At 39.9% G+C, this 14,220-nt stretch overlaps 1 protein-coding gene across 11 annotated transcripts in view; it reads right to left on the bottom strand.

The window, feature by feature from the left end:
• Positions 1-425: 425 nt before the first annotated feature.
• Positions 426-14,220, bottom strand: part of CTBP1 (C-terminal binding protein 1) — a 235,412-nt gene continuing 221,617 nt past the window's right edge. For 9 of the 11 annotated variants that reach the window (XM_064418942.1, XM_064418943.1, XM_064418950.1 and 6 more), the window contains 4 exons: positions 13,664-13,794; positions 11,457-11,584; positions 8,128-8,245; positions 426-1,896 (listed from right to left, as the gene is read on the bottom strand). In XM_064418942.1, coding sequence (XP_064275012.1) covers positions 1,710-1,896; positions 8,128-8,245; positions 11,457-11,584; positions 13,664-13,794 — 564 coding nt within the window. In that variant the 3' untranslated portion in view covers positions 426-1,709. The remainder of the gene's footprint in view (positions 1,897-8,127; positions 8,246-11,456; positions 11,585-13,663; positions 13,795-14,220) is intronic. The other 2 variants (XM_064418946.1, XM_064418945.1) reach the window with 2 other exon arrangements.

The raw sequence follows: 14,220 nt of genomic DNA, 5'->3' as shown, positions 1-14,220 counted from the left end.
TCTGTTTTATGATTTGTGGCCTCTTACCCTTTCCCGAACTGAGGTGGAGGCTGCTCTGCAAACCTTTCCACAGACCCCATAAAACCAGCTCACCAAGTTTAGGTGGATGCTCTGTGCAGACTAATAGTGAAAAAAGAGACAACGGACCACCAAGGAGCTTCCTGTCCAGGTTCATTTTGCCCACCGGGATTTCCCTCCTGAAGCAGCTGAACTTTTGTCTTTTTTTTAAACCTTGCAGGGATGAAGAATGTCTTACCCAGGAGCACAGGAAAGGTTTGAACAGCATCCAGCTGGAATCTACCCTGCCCTGAACACACTTGTGCCTGTGCTCAAAGAAACAAACTCCTTCAATAAAGCAAATACAATTACATCCTGCTGCAGCCTTCCATCATCACAGAAACAAATAAAACAATGGACACTTCTCGTGTTGGACTTCGGCAAAAGACATTTATTATTATTATTATTACTGCTGTTGTTGTGTTGCTGTTGTACCTCCTCTGCTCTGCCCACAGTGGTGGCATAAATGCTGTTACCACATTGTAGCTGATGATGCCGGTGTACAAATCAAAATCCATCTTAATTTCAAACTCCATTAGAAACACAGGAAAAAAGATCAACATTTACGAAATGTAAAGGGAAAAATGGTATGGAAAGAATTATTTTTTTTTTATTTTTCAAGCTTCCAAGACAGTATTACAAACAACAGAGAGCAAAGTAAAGCTAGAAATGAAATACTTGACAGCATCTGTTTAAAAATTACAGCTAAGAAACCTAATAAAAGTTGAATAAACAGTTACTAGAAATAAAAATTTTTACACATATGATATTTGTCTGGGATTTTTATTTCTTTAAAATAATTCATACAAATGGTTACAGTCACAAACATGATTTTAACCAAAAATATTGCTAGCCTACCACATTACCAGGAAGGAATCAATGTAGGCAATGAAATGCTGCTACTTTTCAGTAGTCTAGTGCCTTTTCCAGATACCACCAATAATATATACTTTAACTGGTGACAAAAAGCACAATGCTCGTTTATACAAAACCTTTTTGTTTTCCTCAAAATCTCTTTGCAAGGTTGTCTTCATTTTGAAATAAGGGAATTCATGCCAAAATTAGGAGAAACTGTTTTTCTTTTGTTTACTAAATTATTCTAAAAAATAAGACAAGCAGGTAGAAAAAACAATGCACTGTGTGGCGTAGAAAGAAAAATGGGAAAAATTCATTGTCCTGAGAAGTTTGCCAACTGCCTCATTTTTGGGCATGTTTGAAAATATAAAAGAAAGGATTTTTAATCTCAAAACTGGTTTGCTGAATGCCTCCCTTATGTTTTTTCCTTGTTGACAGCTAAGCAAACAAACCCTTTTTAATGTTCTAGAAACTGTACACAGACAAGTACATTCATGATATAATTAACTACTAACTTCTCTTGCTTAACAAAGAACCCATAGGACACAGAAACAGTGAATCAGTCCACTGGACAGGGACAAACTACAATTTATACGGAGGAAAAAAATGTTTCCAAATCTTCTTTTTGTCTCCCACCTTTTCCTTTTATACTGTATATTGGACCAGTTTCTAAACCAATAATCGTCTCCTCCTGTAAGTTCATGGTTTTGCCTTTGATCAAAATCCAGGGTTTTGCTTTGTGGTGTTGTTTTCCACGCTGGGGCTGACGTCTCCGCTGCTGGGAATGCTGTTGTTGGCTACAATTGGTCGCTCGGGTGGTCTCTATCAGCTTCTGGTTTGACAGTTTGGCCGGGGGAAGGAGCGTGGGGCGGGTGGGCTACGGCAGGGAGCCCGTGTGATAGAGACATGGGGTTGGGGACTATTCCTTCTACTGCTGCAGGTATGCCAGTGGAAGCCACGCTGACAACGCCCGGGGGATACCTGCTGGAGGAGAAAGCAGAGCACACATTAACACCAGGAGCTGACTGAGCAGAGAGCCTGCCTGGGGGTGCCAGCTGTGGGCTTCTCTGGGTCTGGATTGAAGGCACTCGAGACAGTAGTTCATGTTTGGACTGTTTATTATTTCTTATCACTAAAACAGTCTCACAGCCATGAGTTTGGCAGCAAGGCACAAAATGGCCAACAATCTCTTGGTACAAGGTCTTTTAAGACTATACTATCCAATTAAGAACTGACACCTAGATTATTTTCCCTTTTAACCCAATAACTGATCCCACAGAGCCCACAATGCAGAATTTTCTGCCCAATTGCAAAATGCCACCAAAACCCATGAAGAAGAAGGAAGAAGAAATTCAGGATGACACCCTGTGCCTCCATCTTGCTTCCATCCACAACATATTAAAAATCCTAAAAGCTAAATTTGTCACCAAGTGATACAGCTACACTACTCTCTATAATCTGTTTCACACTCTTGTGGATTCCAGTCTATCTTGAAGTGTAGGAAACTTTCTCCATGAATGAGGGTCAGAGTCAGTGCTCCCCTGGGGGTCAGGGCACCCCAGAGCAGACAGAGAAATATTCCCAGTGCTCTGGGTTTCCACACCCACCCTGCCTCCTCCTAGAGCTGCAGAGATGCTTCTTTTGCTTTCAGACCAGTTAGAGACACAGGGAGTTCAGCTCCAGGTGAGATGCCACATGCAGATGCGGCTACATAAAGCAAGGGATGCTGTATTTTAACCAAATGAGACATGAAAGTTTGCCAGATTGTTTCTTCTTTAATAGCAGGAGTAACAGCACAGCAAAGAAAACCACCTTCAAGTTTTGCTCCTCTCAAAGCATAACCTCCACAAGAAGTAATTCCAGCTGGGTCCATGCAATATACAACGTTTCCTTTTTTTCCCTCTTTCAATCTCATGTAGGAATTTTAAACTATCATTGTTGTAGTTTTAAAAAGTATTTGTTTACACTATTTTAGAGTCTTAGCTTCCTGACACTCCCTCAAAAAGCCATGACATCCACATACTCATCAGATGACAAACTACTGCACCTGAGTAACCTTTTCAGCAGCAAACTTGCCACTGCACTTGTCTGAAACAGAACCAGTGCCCGTTACAGACTTTAGGCAGACTACAAGAAAGAGAAATGCAAATACAAAACTTATGGATGGTTTTAAAGATTTCTTCCTCTATCTGGACAAACACTGAGCCTAAATATTTTATGCATTCAATGAAAGAATCATCCTCTGATTCAGCTCGATTTTATGATAGTTCTGATGTTATCAGGCTAAAAAAAAATCTTGCAAATCTACTGTTCCAATCACAAACCTCAGATGTAATTGATGAACACTGGTACTTCACAGTGCTGTATAAAAACAGCTACACATGGATTTAATAAAAATATGTGGTTTTTTAGTCAAATGCCTCAATACCTATTTGTAAATTATGTCACACAGGCCACTTAGCACTGACCCTTTGCCTCCCCTCCTCATCATGAAGTTGCACACTCCTCCCTCATTTCCCTCATTCCCTCCTGCTGTACCCTGCCCACCCAAGCATCCTGGTGAGAGCATCTGAAAGCCTGAACACAAAAAACCACCACTCACTGCAGCTTTTGCTTCCCAAGTATTTTCACAGAACTATGTGGGACAAAAACCACTTGTTTAGCTTTCTTCAAGTACATTATTCTGCTGTTGATTTTCTCCTCATCACAGCTCAATGCATCAGGGAATTTCACCCCATTTCTGCATCTTTTCCATGGTAATATGTGTTTGTGCTACTCATCCCAAGTTCCCTAAAACTGGCAGAAAATTAGCGCAAAACTTAGCAAGACTCAGGAGAAAAAAGCTGGATGCAAGAACACTGACTTGTTTTTTTGCTTCCACCACAGACACATCATGGGAACCACTTTTGGAAACACAGAGCCAGAGGGGCTCAGCAGGACTGACGTGGCACAGGGACAACAGGGACACCACACACTGGTCTGCTCATCCTGGCCAAGAGTCCTACACAGCACAGCACTGACTGCAGGCTGGGATGGGTAACCAGGCTGTGACTGATCACACCACCTGCAGGCCACATAACTTTGTTCCCAGTTGTACACATATTTACAGGGCTTCCTATGCTAATTCCCTCTCCACAGAGGTTCCTTGGAATTAATTTGCAGTTGCTAATGGAATTAGTTGCTTGTTTCAGTAACTTCATTTGAATCTTATTAATCAAATTTGCTTCAATGCCTATGAAAACTGTCAGACAGTATTGTTTTACCTAAATTTAATTTTGAAACAGCTTTTCTGTTATTCTAGGTGCTTTGCAAGACACACAACACGACACAAATTTCAATTTCAAAGTCCAACACTGCAGCTGTTCTCAACACACAATCTCTGCTTTCTAACAACATATTCCCTGAGTATCAACACACCAGAGCTGGAAAAAAGTCAAGGAGAAGAGCAACTTCTGCAATTGTATTTTCCTCAGGAAGAAAAGCCAGAGCCTCCCCTTGTGAAAATGGACAGTCATGGATCAGGAGCACTAAGAGTTACCTCATGAGCACATTAAACATTTCAAAGTGCACATCTGTAATTCCACTCTGAATTCCAAATATCCAAATATATGTACATAAGGACATTCCCATGGACATCAAGTCATAATCACCAGGATTCTACCTGCCAGCACCTCACCTCAGGTACAGGTTTCCTACAGACTTTTAGTAACATCCAGAGGCCCTATAATTGTTTTTCTTGTCTTAAAGCTACATAGAGGCAGCAGCCATTGTACAGATACCATGTTCCACAGAAACTGCACTGCACTTGACCACTCCTAACCCCGCTTTGCAATCCTCTTTCTGTAATTTCTGTCCCTTTTTAATCATCAGTGTTGCCCAAATCCTGTCTCTGAAAGGGCATATAAACTCAAGCCTCTACCCATGTACTCTATACAACATATAGAATATATACATGCATATGTATTCTATATAACTTTCCCTTTTGTTGCTATTTATTGCTTTTCCAGGCTTTCCGTTTTTTCTATTCTTAACCAGGAAATGCATCCTCTCCAGCACTTCATGAAGTTCCCCTCTATGTTCCTCCTCTGGCAGCAGTAAGTTGAAATGATTTCCAGGTAGTATGTCCACTGAACTAAACTTTTGTGAAAGCAGAAGTGACCCATCAGTTATACCTCTGAATTAACTCATACACTTCCATCCCCTTCCCCTATGTAGTCTTAATTTAGGAGGAAAAATACAGTAGCCCTCTTAATTACAACAGATGGGCAACTTTAATTTCTACTTTACTCTCATGTATCTTTTAAATGGCAGAAGCACCTTGAACTCACTATATTAAGCTCTGTTAAAGAAACTGAGTCTGTCCTAGAAGAGCTGCAATTTTAAGTGCACTCTGTTATCATGCACTGAATCTGAACATCCCCAGTGAAGAACCTCAACATGAATTAACTCCTGAATTAACCAACATCCAGCTATTCTCATCCAAGTACCTCTTCAGTACTTAGGTATTCACAGAATCATGGAATGGTTGGGATGGAAGGGACCTTAAAGATCATTTTGTTCCAACCCCCTGCCCTGGGCAGGGACATCTTCCACTGGACCAGGCTGCTCAGAGCCATATCCAGCCTCACCCTCCACCTGTCAGGGGGCAGGAAGATGTGTGCAAACGTCCACAAATGGTACAAGCACTGCTCCTGGCTGCTGAATTTCTCTGTGCCTATGACCTGCTCTGTGACACAGGAGTGGCAGGGGGTTATTTCACAGGCAGACTGGTAACAAATACATGTTATATCACCATAACAAATGGTGATAACACAAGATCAGGATATGTTATGCTGCTTCACCAAGACCACTACAAGTAATTCCTCCTCAGGAGTATTGTTGATCTTTACTCATGGGAGAGGTTCTGTTTGCACGACCTTTAGTGCTGATAGGGTGTCTTACATTTCACACAGTAAATGGTTTTGTTTTCTCCAGAACATGATGATATTCAGATGATCTAGATTACAATCTGCTGACTAATGCTGAATGTTCTTGGCTTGTGATAATATCTGATAATTTGAGATTTCTGTTCTACATCAATATACAAGTAAATTATATATCCAAAATAAAACAGCCTGGTTAGTTTTAATTCACCAGAAGAGATATCTGCATTTTTTAACATATCAATTATTATCCTAGGTCTTATCTTCTAATGCAATTACATGAGTGTGATACAGTTATTAGCACATCTGAAACACTGGACTGTCTGTGAAAGACTCCAGAACTCGCTTAGCTCAACATCATCTTGGATTGCAAAGAAAAGATGGAAAAACTTGATTTGAACAATCAGTTCAAATGCTGTACTTAACCCAGGTAGGAATTAAGCATCAGCAAACACTGCTATTGAAACCAATTTCTTCATAAAACCTGAGCTTCAATTGATGCATATTTTGCACTTCACACAGTAGTAACTGCCTTTACCCACATTCAAACACTATTTTATTGCCCCTCCAAAAAGCTTTTAACATTTATTGTATAACTATTAACTCCTGCCTCAAAATTCCTAAAATTAATTCCATTTTGCATTTGAAAATAATTAGATCATAATTTTACAATAAATTTTCTTTATCGAAAAAATGGACTGAAACAATGTCTTAAAAAGCCACTCAGTTCTGTGTTTATCCTGCTTAAATTGAATACATATGGTCTTTGCCTTGTAAATCATTAACTCCCCCAAACATTCCTAAGTTAAAATTAATTTCTGGCTGCAAAGCCTGCTTCTGCTGGACTTGTGACCCCCAAAACGAGAACAAAAAGCTGCATTTTATTTGGGCACGGACCCCTGTTCTTAACTGCCATGACAGGGTTGGAGTTATTACCTCCTGTCCAGCAACACCTGCCTTTAAGCCCCAATTACATTCAGCCATACCCTCACTATTGCAAACTGAAGTCCAAGAAACCAGATGCTGTGTGGAGGAGAACATGTGTGCTTGAGCTTCTCATTTAAGCAAATAAAAACACCCTTCTTAGATATTTAGGGCTATGGGCATACTTCCAAAAATAAACATCAAGTGCTGTGATCACCAAATCCAAGTTATTCTTTTCCCTTGGTGCACTTATGGCTCCTGATGTGGCAGAGGGTGGTGACACATCCTGACACCCCTCCATCCCTTTCTCATGAGATTGTTCCAAGTCACTGGGACAGGGTAACTTTGCTTCACTTCTCAGCAGGGCACAGCTGGGCTCCCATGTGGAGTAACACAAAATCAAGAATCCCCCTCTACTATAAATATGGGGAGTCCTCCTAAAGAACAACAAAGGTAAAGTAGATGCATGAGGAAGGACAGTGGAAGGATGAGGATTAGGATAATGAGGTATGACAAAACAGTGAGAGGCCTGCACTGAACTTTCCTCAAGACATTGAGGGAAGCTGGCATTTGGAGCTTTCTGCCACTTTCATCCTACTTATGTGTAAGTATCATACTGGAAAATACAAAAACTGCAGGTGTTTTTCATAAATAAAAATTGTCTGAAGATGGCTGCTAGAATCTGAATTGTCTGAAGAATCTGCTGCTGGAATAGCTGCTAGGGGTAAAGGGGCACAGAGACTCTGGAGCAAACAAAATAACTAAGGAATGTGCATATTAGATGTAAAAAATTGCCCCCTTCTATTAATTATTAAGACCTGCTTTCACAGTTGACTGAGAATACATACATCAAGTCTCTCAAATGCTTCTGCTTAAAAATTAAACATATAATTTAGAAAAAGCTATTTTAAACATATTTTCATAATCACCACAGGCTGCTGCACTATTTTCAATACTGAGTTACTTGTTCTCTCTTGTGTCTGGAGGCCACAAAACAATGTAAGTTTATTACTGAAAGTCTTTCTGTAACCTACAGCTGCATCATTATCTTCAGCAAAGGAACATAACACTTCCACTGCAACACTGGAGAAGACCAGAACTGTTTTACTTGAATATACAAACAAATGCATATTGCTCACATACTAACCCAAGAAAAAAAAGTCTGTAAGAGGATTTATAGTCAGACACAGCATGACTGACACCAACAAGCAAAACAAGATTATTCTCCTGAACACAATGGTTACAAAACCAATACAGCTGGTGTGTAATGCAAAAGCACTTCAATCATTAATAGGAAGGTCTTTTATCTATTCTTGAATACCAACACTGAATTATGGAGGTGTTTCTTCTACCTCTTCAGCACACTTACCTGTATGCAGCACCATTGAGCTCTGGATGAACAACTCCAGGGTCCATACTGGCCCAATGTGTAGCTGCAGTCAAGTGATCTTTGTTAACACAGTTTTTCAGACTGTCTGGAATACGACCTAAGATGAAGCAAGGAAGAAGAAATAAAAATGGATAAAAATTGTGTGCCTTATACTCTTAGTATGTCTATGTTAAAAATACTTACAAATATCTGTGTATTTAAATCAATACATAAAATGACACTAAGAGCTTGTTTCTGATCCTTGCTGCAGCCTTTTGCCTGGGACTTAGGTAATAATGGCTGAAATGCTCTGCTTGATTTTGATTTTCCTGTCTCTCTTTATCTGCTGTATACAGGGTCTCAGTAGAACCAAAATCAGTAAGAGTTATCTTTCCAAGAAGCTGTAATTTGGATATAGAGCATAGCTACCAATCAAATTCAGTAATCTAGCCCCCTGGCTTTCTGTCCTTAACATCACTTTCCTCCTTTTCCTTCCACCTGTAAAAACATTAAAAACACTTAATTCAGAACCCTGAATGGAATTGTGCCATAAACCTGAATACTACCAACACTTTATTCCCTGTCCTCCTGAACTTCCCCTAAATTGCTCTTCACTTTTATTTACTGGAATGTATTAATCCTCAGCCATGCCTTTCATGCCTACATAAAATGAAAATACACCAGAATTTCCTTTCTTCACTTCTTCAAAACCCTTCCTTAACCTCTGAAGTACAGCTGAAGTTTTAAGACTGGAAAATCTGTCAGCCTGATTCAGCACACACTGGACAAGCCTGTGATTGTCTTCTGCAGAACTATCTTCAGCCCTGCTACAAATGACATGAGCAGATCCAACACAGATTTCCTTCATAGCAATAGGAATGTTTCCACCTATTTTAACAGGAGAGAGATCATTTGGAGCTTGTGTTTTTTCTGACATCTGTTTTAATGTGTCTTCACTGAAGTTCCATCTTACAGTGCGTTTGCACAGAGGGGCAGAAAGAGGTAATTCTGAGTCCACCCCTGCCACTGCTGGCAGTGGAACTCCAAAAACTCTTTCAAAATCTGACCATGCTCCATCATTAAAGAGCCCAGCCTTCTGTCTCCAGCTTCCTACTGGAAATTTGGTTAAGGACTTCACTATCTCTACCTGCTCTTTCCATCCATCAGCCTGGCCACAACTGGGCTGTAAAAAAGCCTTTTCACAGAACTGCTTTTCCCGCAATGAATACCATCTTCAGCTGATGTCCCTGAATCTGTCACATCTCCTGTGCACAACCTGCAAGGGCTTTTAGCTCAGGACTGAACAAGGTGAGGTACAGGCCCCATTACAGGTGAATTCCAACCATCTACAAATAATCTTCAAAATGTAGCTGAAATACACATCCATCTAAACTTCTGCCAGAACTGTCCACAAATTTAAACAGTATCTTTCTCCTTCTGATGTTCATTCTTCTCGATCCTGTCTTCCTCTCTGCCCACCTCATTCTTCATTTTGCTAACTTCTGTAGGCATGTTCTATAGTCTCCCCTCAAAACCCAGGGTTCTTTTTTTATTTTAAACTTTTAATGATCTTTTCACCTGCCATGATTGCCTATCTCTTACATCCATTCCAGTGGTCCTCCTTACTTCATACATGGAATGCTTTCAAGTTTAAAAATATATTTCAAGGTATTTAATCTCTGCCGAATATTTCTGTTTTACACATCACAACATCACTGACTTTTAAGCAACAGCAGAAACAGTTAACATTTTTATTGTCAGATGGTAGTTACAGCCTTCATTCCAACACTTCACACCTTTTTCCAATTATTCTCCCTCTCTACGCCCTCTCTTCTTTGTGCTCCCCTATGGTTTTCATATATCCAGCTTTATCCCACATTTCCTGTATCTTTCCTACATTTGTTTCACTGCAATTCAATGTCATTCTCACCTCCTTAATGCTGGTCTCAGTTTGATCTTACTAAAAACCATATGCAAACACTGAAGTGCTGACAGCCTCGATACAAATCAACGATCCAGATCGCTGAGAGCACCATCACACACTTGAAGGAACTGCAGGTCTGCCTTCCTAAGCACATATGCTTGGGCTACTGCACAAATTTAACATAAAACTAGCTCTGGATAGCTGGCTCTTCTTTATTTTCAGACAATAGCCTACTAATGTTGATTTGCACATCAATCCTCCCCCGTGCAGGTAGTGGCTTGTGCAATCTCTCCCAGAGCTATCTGGGAGCAGGCTACAGTTACTGAACACCCTGACAAACAAACAAATGTACCACTGGAGTTCTGGAGTACAGCCACAAGGACCAATTCCAAGAAAAGGATGGTCAGGCTCTTCAGGTCACCTCTAAAATAGAGTGAAATTATCCAGTAAAGGACAATTCAGCTCAGGAGTTTAAGAGGTGTCTTTAATTAGCATCCAGAAGAGAATCTTCATTCTGCACAGGCTATAAATGAAACTAAATTGCCTGGCCTCTCTAGGCACAAGGCAGAGGGAAGGCTACTGCCAGTGCTTTTTGTGTAACAGAGCAATGTGCTGGCACTGAACTACTCTCAAGGTGACACAGATGGCCCTGCATGTCTGCAGAGCATTCAGACGGTATCGCCAAGGGGGACACAGCAAAGTCCAGCTAAAGGGAAAACATTAGTGCTTAATGAATCATTTTCCAGTATGAAAATCCTTCCTTTTATTTTAGGCTACAAGGGATTCAAACCCATGCCAAATGGCTCAGTCCTCTCATTTTATTTATTAGCAGTGCATGTTCGAGACGTAGCTGTTTTCTCTTATGTGAGCAGTTTACAATTACATGGCAGTTATATAACAAAGACACTCTGCCCTTTAAAATGCCAGACCTCTTCAGCAAGGCTTTAAAGAGGGGAACATCTGAAATAGAATAACCTCCCAACAAAATACTGAAAACTTTACATAGAGAACTGCTCATGACAAGTATAAAGGAGCATCTAGGAAAAGCTAAGGAAGATACCAGCAATACCAGGAGGACTTAAAAGTCAAATCCATCAACGGGTAATAGTTATATGCAACAAAGAAAAAAGCAGATCATTTTTCACACATAAATACATTTCCCTTACATGAAAAAAGTACTTATTCTGCAATGCCTGCCTTCCCTTTGTAATTGCAAAGAACCTTCAAAATTACTTGTTCCAATTCTGAGAACAGACTTAGTGAGCATTTGCCGATTTCTGTGCTCCAAATATTAGAAACAAAACCCAAGGCTGCTTCTTTTAGGCATCTTTCAAGACTGGAGACATAGGTTTCTTAAAAAGAACTACCCAGTGAAGGAGCTAATAATAACAACGTGAGTCAGTACCTGTGATCGCCCTTCGGATCTCTCGTGCTGCTTCCTCCCGCATCTCAATTGAGGCTTGTTCACTATACCAGGCTGCATGTGGGGTACAGATCAGGTTTGGTGCATCCTTCAAGGGGCCCTGACTAAAGCTAAATGAAAATTTAAAACAAGATCAAATGACAAAAAAATATTGGGGGCAAGGGGAAAATCAAGGTGGGGAATCCAGATGGATTTGTACATACACAGATTAATTTCTACAATGCATTTCTATTCCTTACTGAGTTTGTTTATAATTCTGTTAATTTAATGTACTATTTAGGGTATAAATAAGCAACAATCACTTTTTATAGACTCAAAGGGTGGAACTTAAGTATAGCAGCAACATTAGCTTCTGTCCAATGCACTTACTGTAACTACAGTCACTGCCACTCCAGTTCTGGGGCAGAAATGCATAAAGGAAACCCAAATTAATTTAGGATGCCATTCCATTTGTCTAGGTCAGCACAATTTTACTTATATTGCATTAACTAACAAAGCTCTTCTCTTTCTGTCAGTATGACATCGAATAATTTAAAGAAAAAAAATCTTACAATTATTTCTAAATCAGAAGTGTGTCCATAATCAGCCTCAATGCCTTTTGGATAATTCAGGATTTTTAAATTTTATTTTTAACTATTTTTTCTTTCCCATCCCTTTATAGAAACTCCACAGAAAGAAGGAAATTTACAGATTGATTTTTAGGGAAAGCAATGAATCTGTGTAGAAGTGTTATCACAGATACAAAGTAGAGAAACTAAAAATAATAATAATGGAAACTTGCGCCTCCTATTCATTTCCAGTTTTAATAACCTTGCAGGCAACTGCAACAGGAGAGCAAATATTTTAAGACAAAAGCGTGCTTTCAGAGTTGGTCATAATTCATAAAATGATAGATTTCATCTGTAGTTCAACAAACAGCAAAGTATCTGGCAAAACTCTTGCCTAAAGAGCTGCATGCTGCAATCAGACAGACATGCAGCACTGCAGCCAGAGGCAACTGTGGCTGCAATCCTGCAGCTGAATCTCTGCACATGGCATCTCCATGCAGCAAATGGGGCTTCCAAGAGGTGCAGTGGGCAGACAGGAATTGGGAAAAATGTATGGAGCTGCCAAGTCCCCTGAGCTGCTACACTCTGGCTTTGCACAGCACTACTGCATTGTAATGACTACCTTTAGGAGTAAATGAATCCAGGGTATGCATAAATCAAATTAATTATTTGTGATGTGGCATCATGCCTCAGTAGGTAGAAAAATTCTGACTAAAAGGTTCTGACTATTTTTTCAAAGGTTCTATTTCCCCCTCCAGCTGGAATGAGAGATACTGTCCTCTCTCCAGTCTTTACAACCTGCCCTGAATCCGTTCTTCTTCAAAAAACTTATGTGGATTGTTCCAGTTAAAAATAACAATTTTCCCTGCCCAGCCTGAAAAAGGCTTGTCACATGCAAGGACTAAGCTACAGCAGTCTGTTCTGAAGCCTCAAGGACATCTGAAATAGGCTCATTTTGATGAGGAGTGCTGATATCTCAATGCCAATGCCACTTAGGGGAGTGGTGCACTTCTGCCTGAACCACTGGACTTAGTAATTGAAAAACTCAGGCTTGTGCTACCAGCCCTGCTACTGATAGCAGAGTTACTACTCCCCTTATAAAGGGGAAAACAAAACAAAACCTGCATTCTGACAGCCTGACTCCTCAAACTTTTTCTGCAACCTCTTATACACATGGCTTTCCTGCAGAGGCAATCTGGACAAATATCTTTTCCTTCAGAAAGGTGTCATAAAGCACTTTTCACACCACATCTCAGTTCTTTGCCTTTGAAAGATCCTGGTCAGGCATCAGCTGCCTCCAGAGCTGTATCAGTGGCAAAGGTGCACTCTCCTCAAAGCCATGGCCACGATCTGAACTCAGGTTTCTGCTATTTCTACTAAATAAACCCAGTTTTTGTTTTCTTTTTCTTTTTAAGGAATTAAATCTTGGACGTCACTTTTTTCACTTCTAACCACATACACAAACTCCATCTACATTCGCATTAGTCCAGTGCTGCACAGATTCATGTTGCTTTGCTAAGGAGTATTTAGCTACCAAATAAACAGAAAACTCAATTCACTTGTTGCTGTTGATTGTATCATGCACTAAGACTTAAAAATAAGAAAGTGAACAAAATAAAAAGAAAAGAAAAGGAAAAGCACCTGAATGGTTCTGACTCATGTACATCTAAGGCTGCCCCTCGTATCCTTCCTTCCTTCAGGGCCTGTGCAAGTGCTTTTTCGTCTACTAACCCACCTCGAGCTGTGTTGACCAGGAAAGCCCCTTGTCTCATCTAGGGAAAGTTAAAAACAAGAATGATGAAATAAAAATAAATGAAATAAAATCGTTGTGGCATTATTTTTTACTCAAAAGAAGCATCCATTACAACAAAGGCTATTCAGCTGGTTTAAACTGTAACAGTTGTCTTCCCTTTCCATTGGAAAGTACCACCAAATGTGATGCTTCTAACATAAAATGCTATTTCACAGCACTTAATAACCTTTTGTGTCTTGTAAGTAGTGTCTTTTAATAGAAGCGTTGTTTCAGATATTGTGCAGTACCATGATCAAAAGATACAACTGTGCATATGAAAGTGACAGATCATTTTATGCCTTTTTATTCCACTGTGAAATTGCATGAGACAGAAACTTACAGCACATTCTTAAACAAATTCATATTTTGTGGCTTTCAACTTTCACAGAAATAAAAGCCTACATGA

The sequence above is a fragment of the Passer domesticus genome, chromosome 4, assembly GCF_036417665.1.
Source record: "Passer domesticus isolate bPasDom1 chromosome 4, bPasDom1.hap1, whole genome shotgun sequence".
Taxonomy (NCBI): domain Eukaryota; kingdom Metazoa; phylum Chordata; class Aves; order Passeriformes; family Passeridae; genus Passer; species Passer domesticus.
Note: the sequence above shows the minus strand (reverse complement) of the source record. Positions and strands in the feature narration are given on the sequence as shown.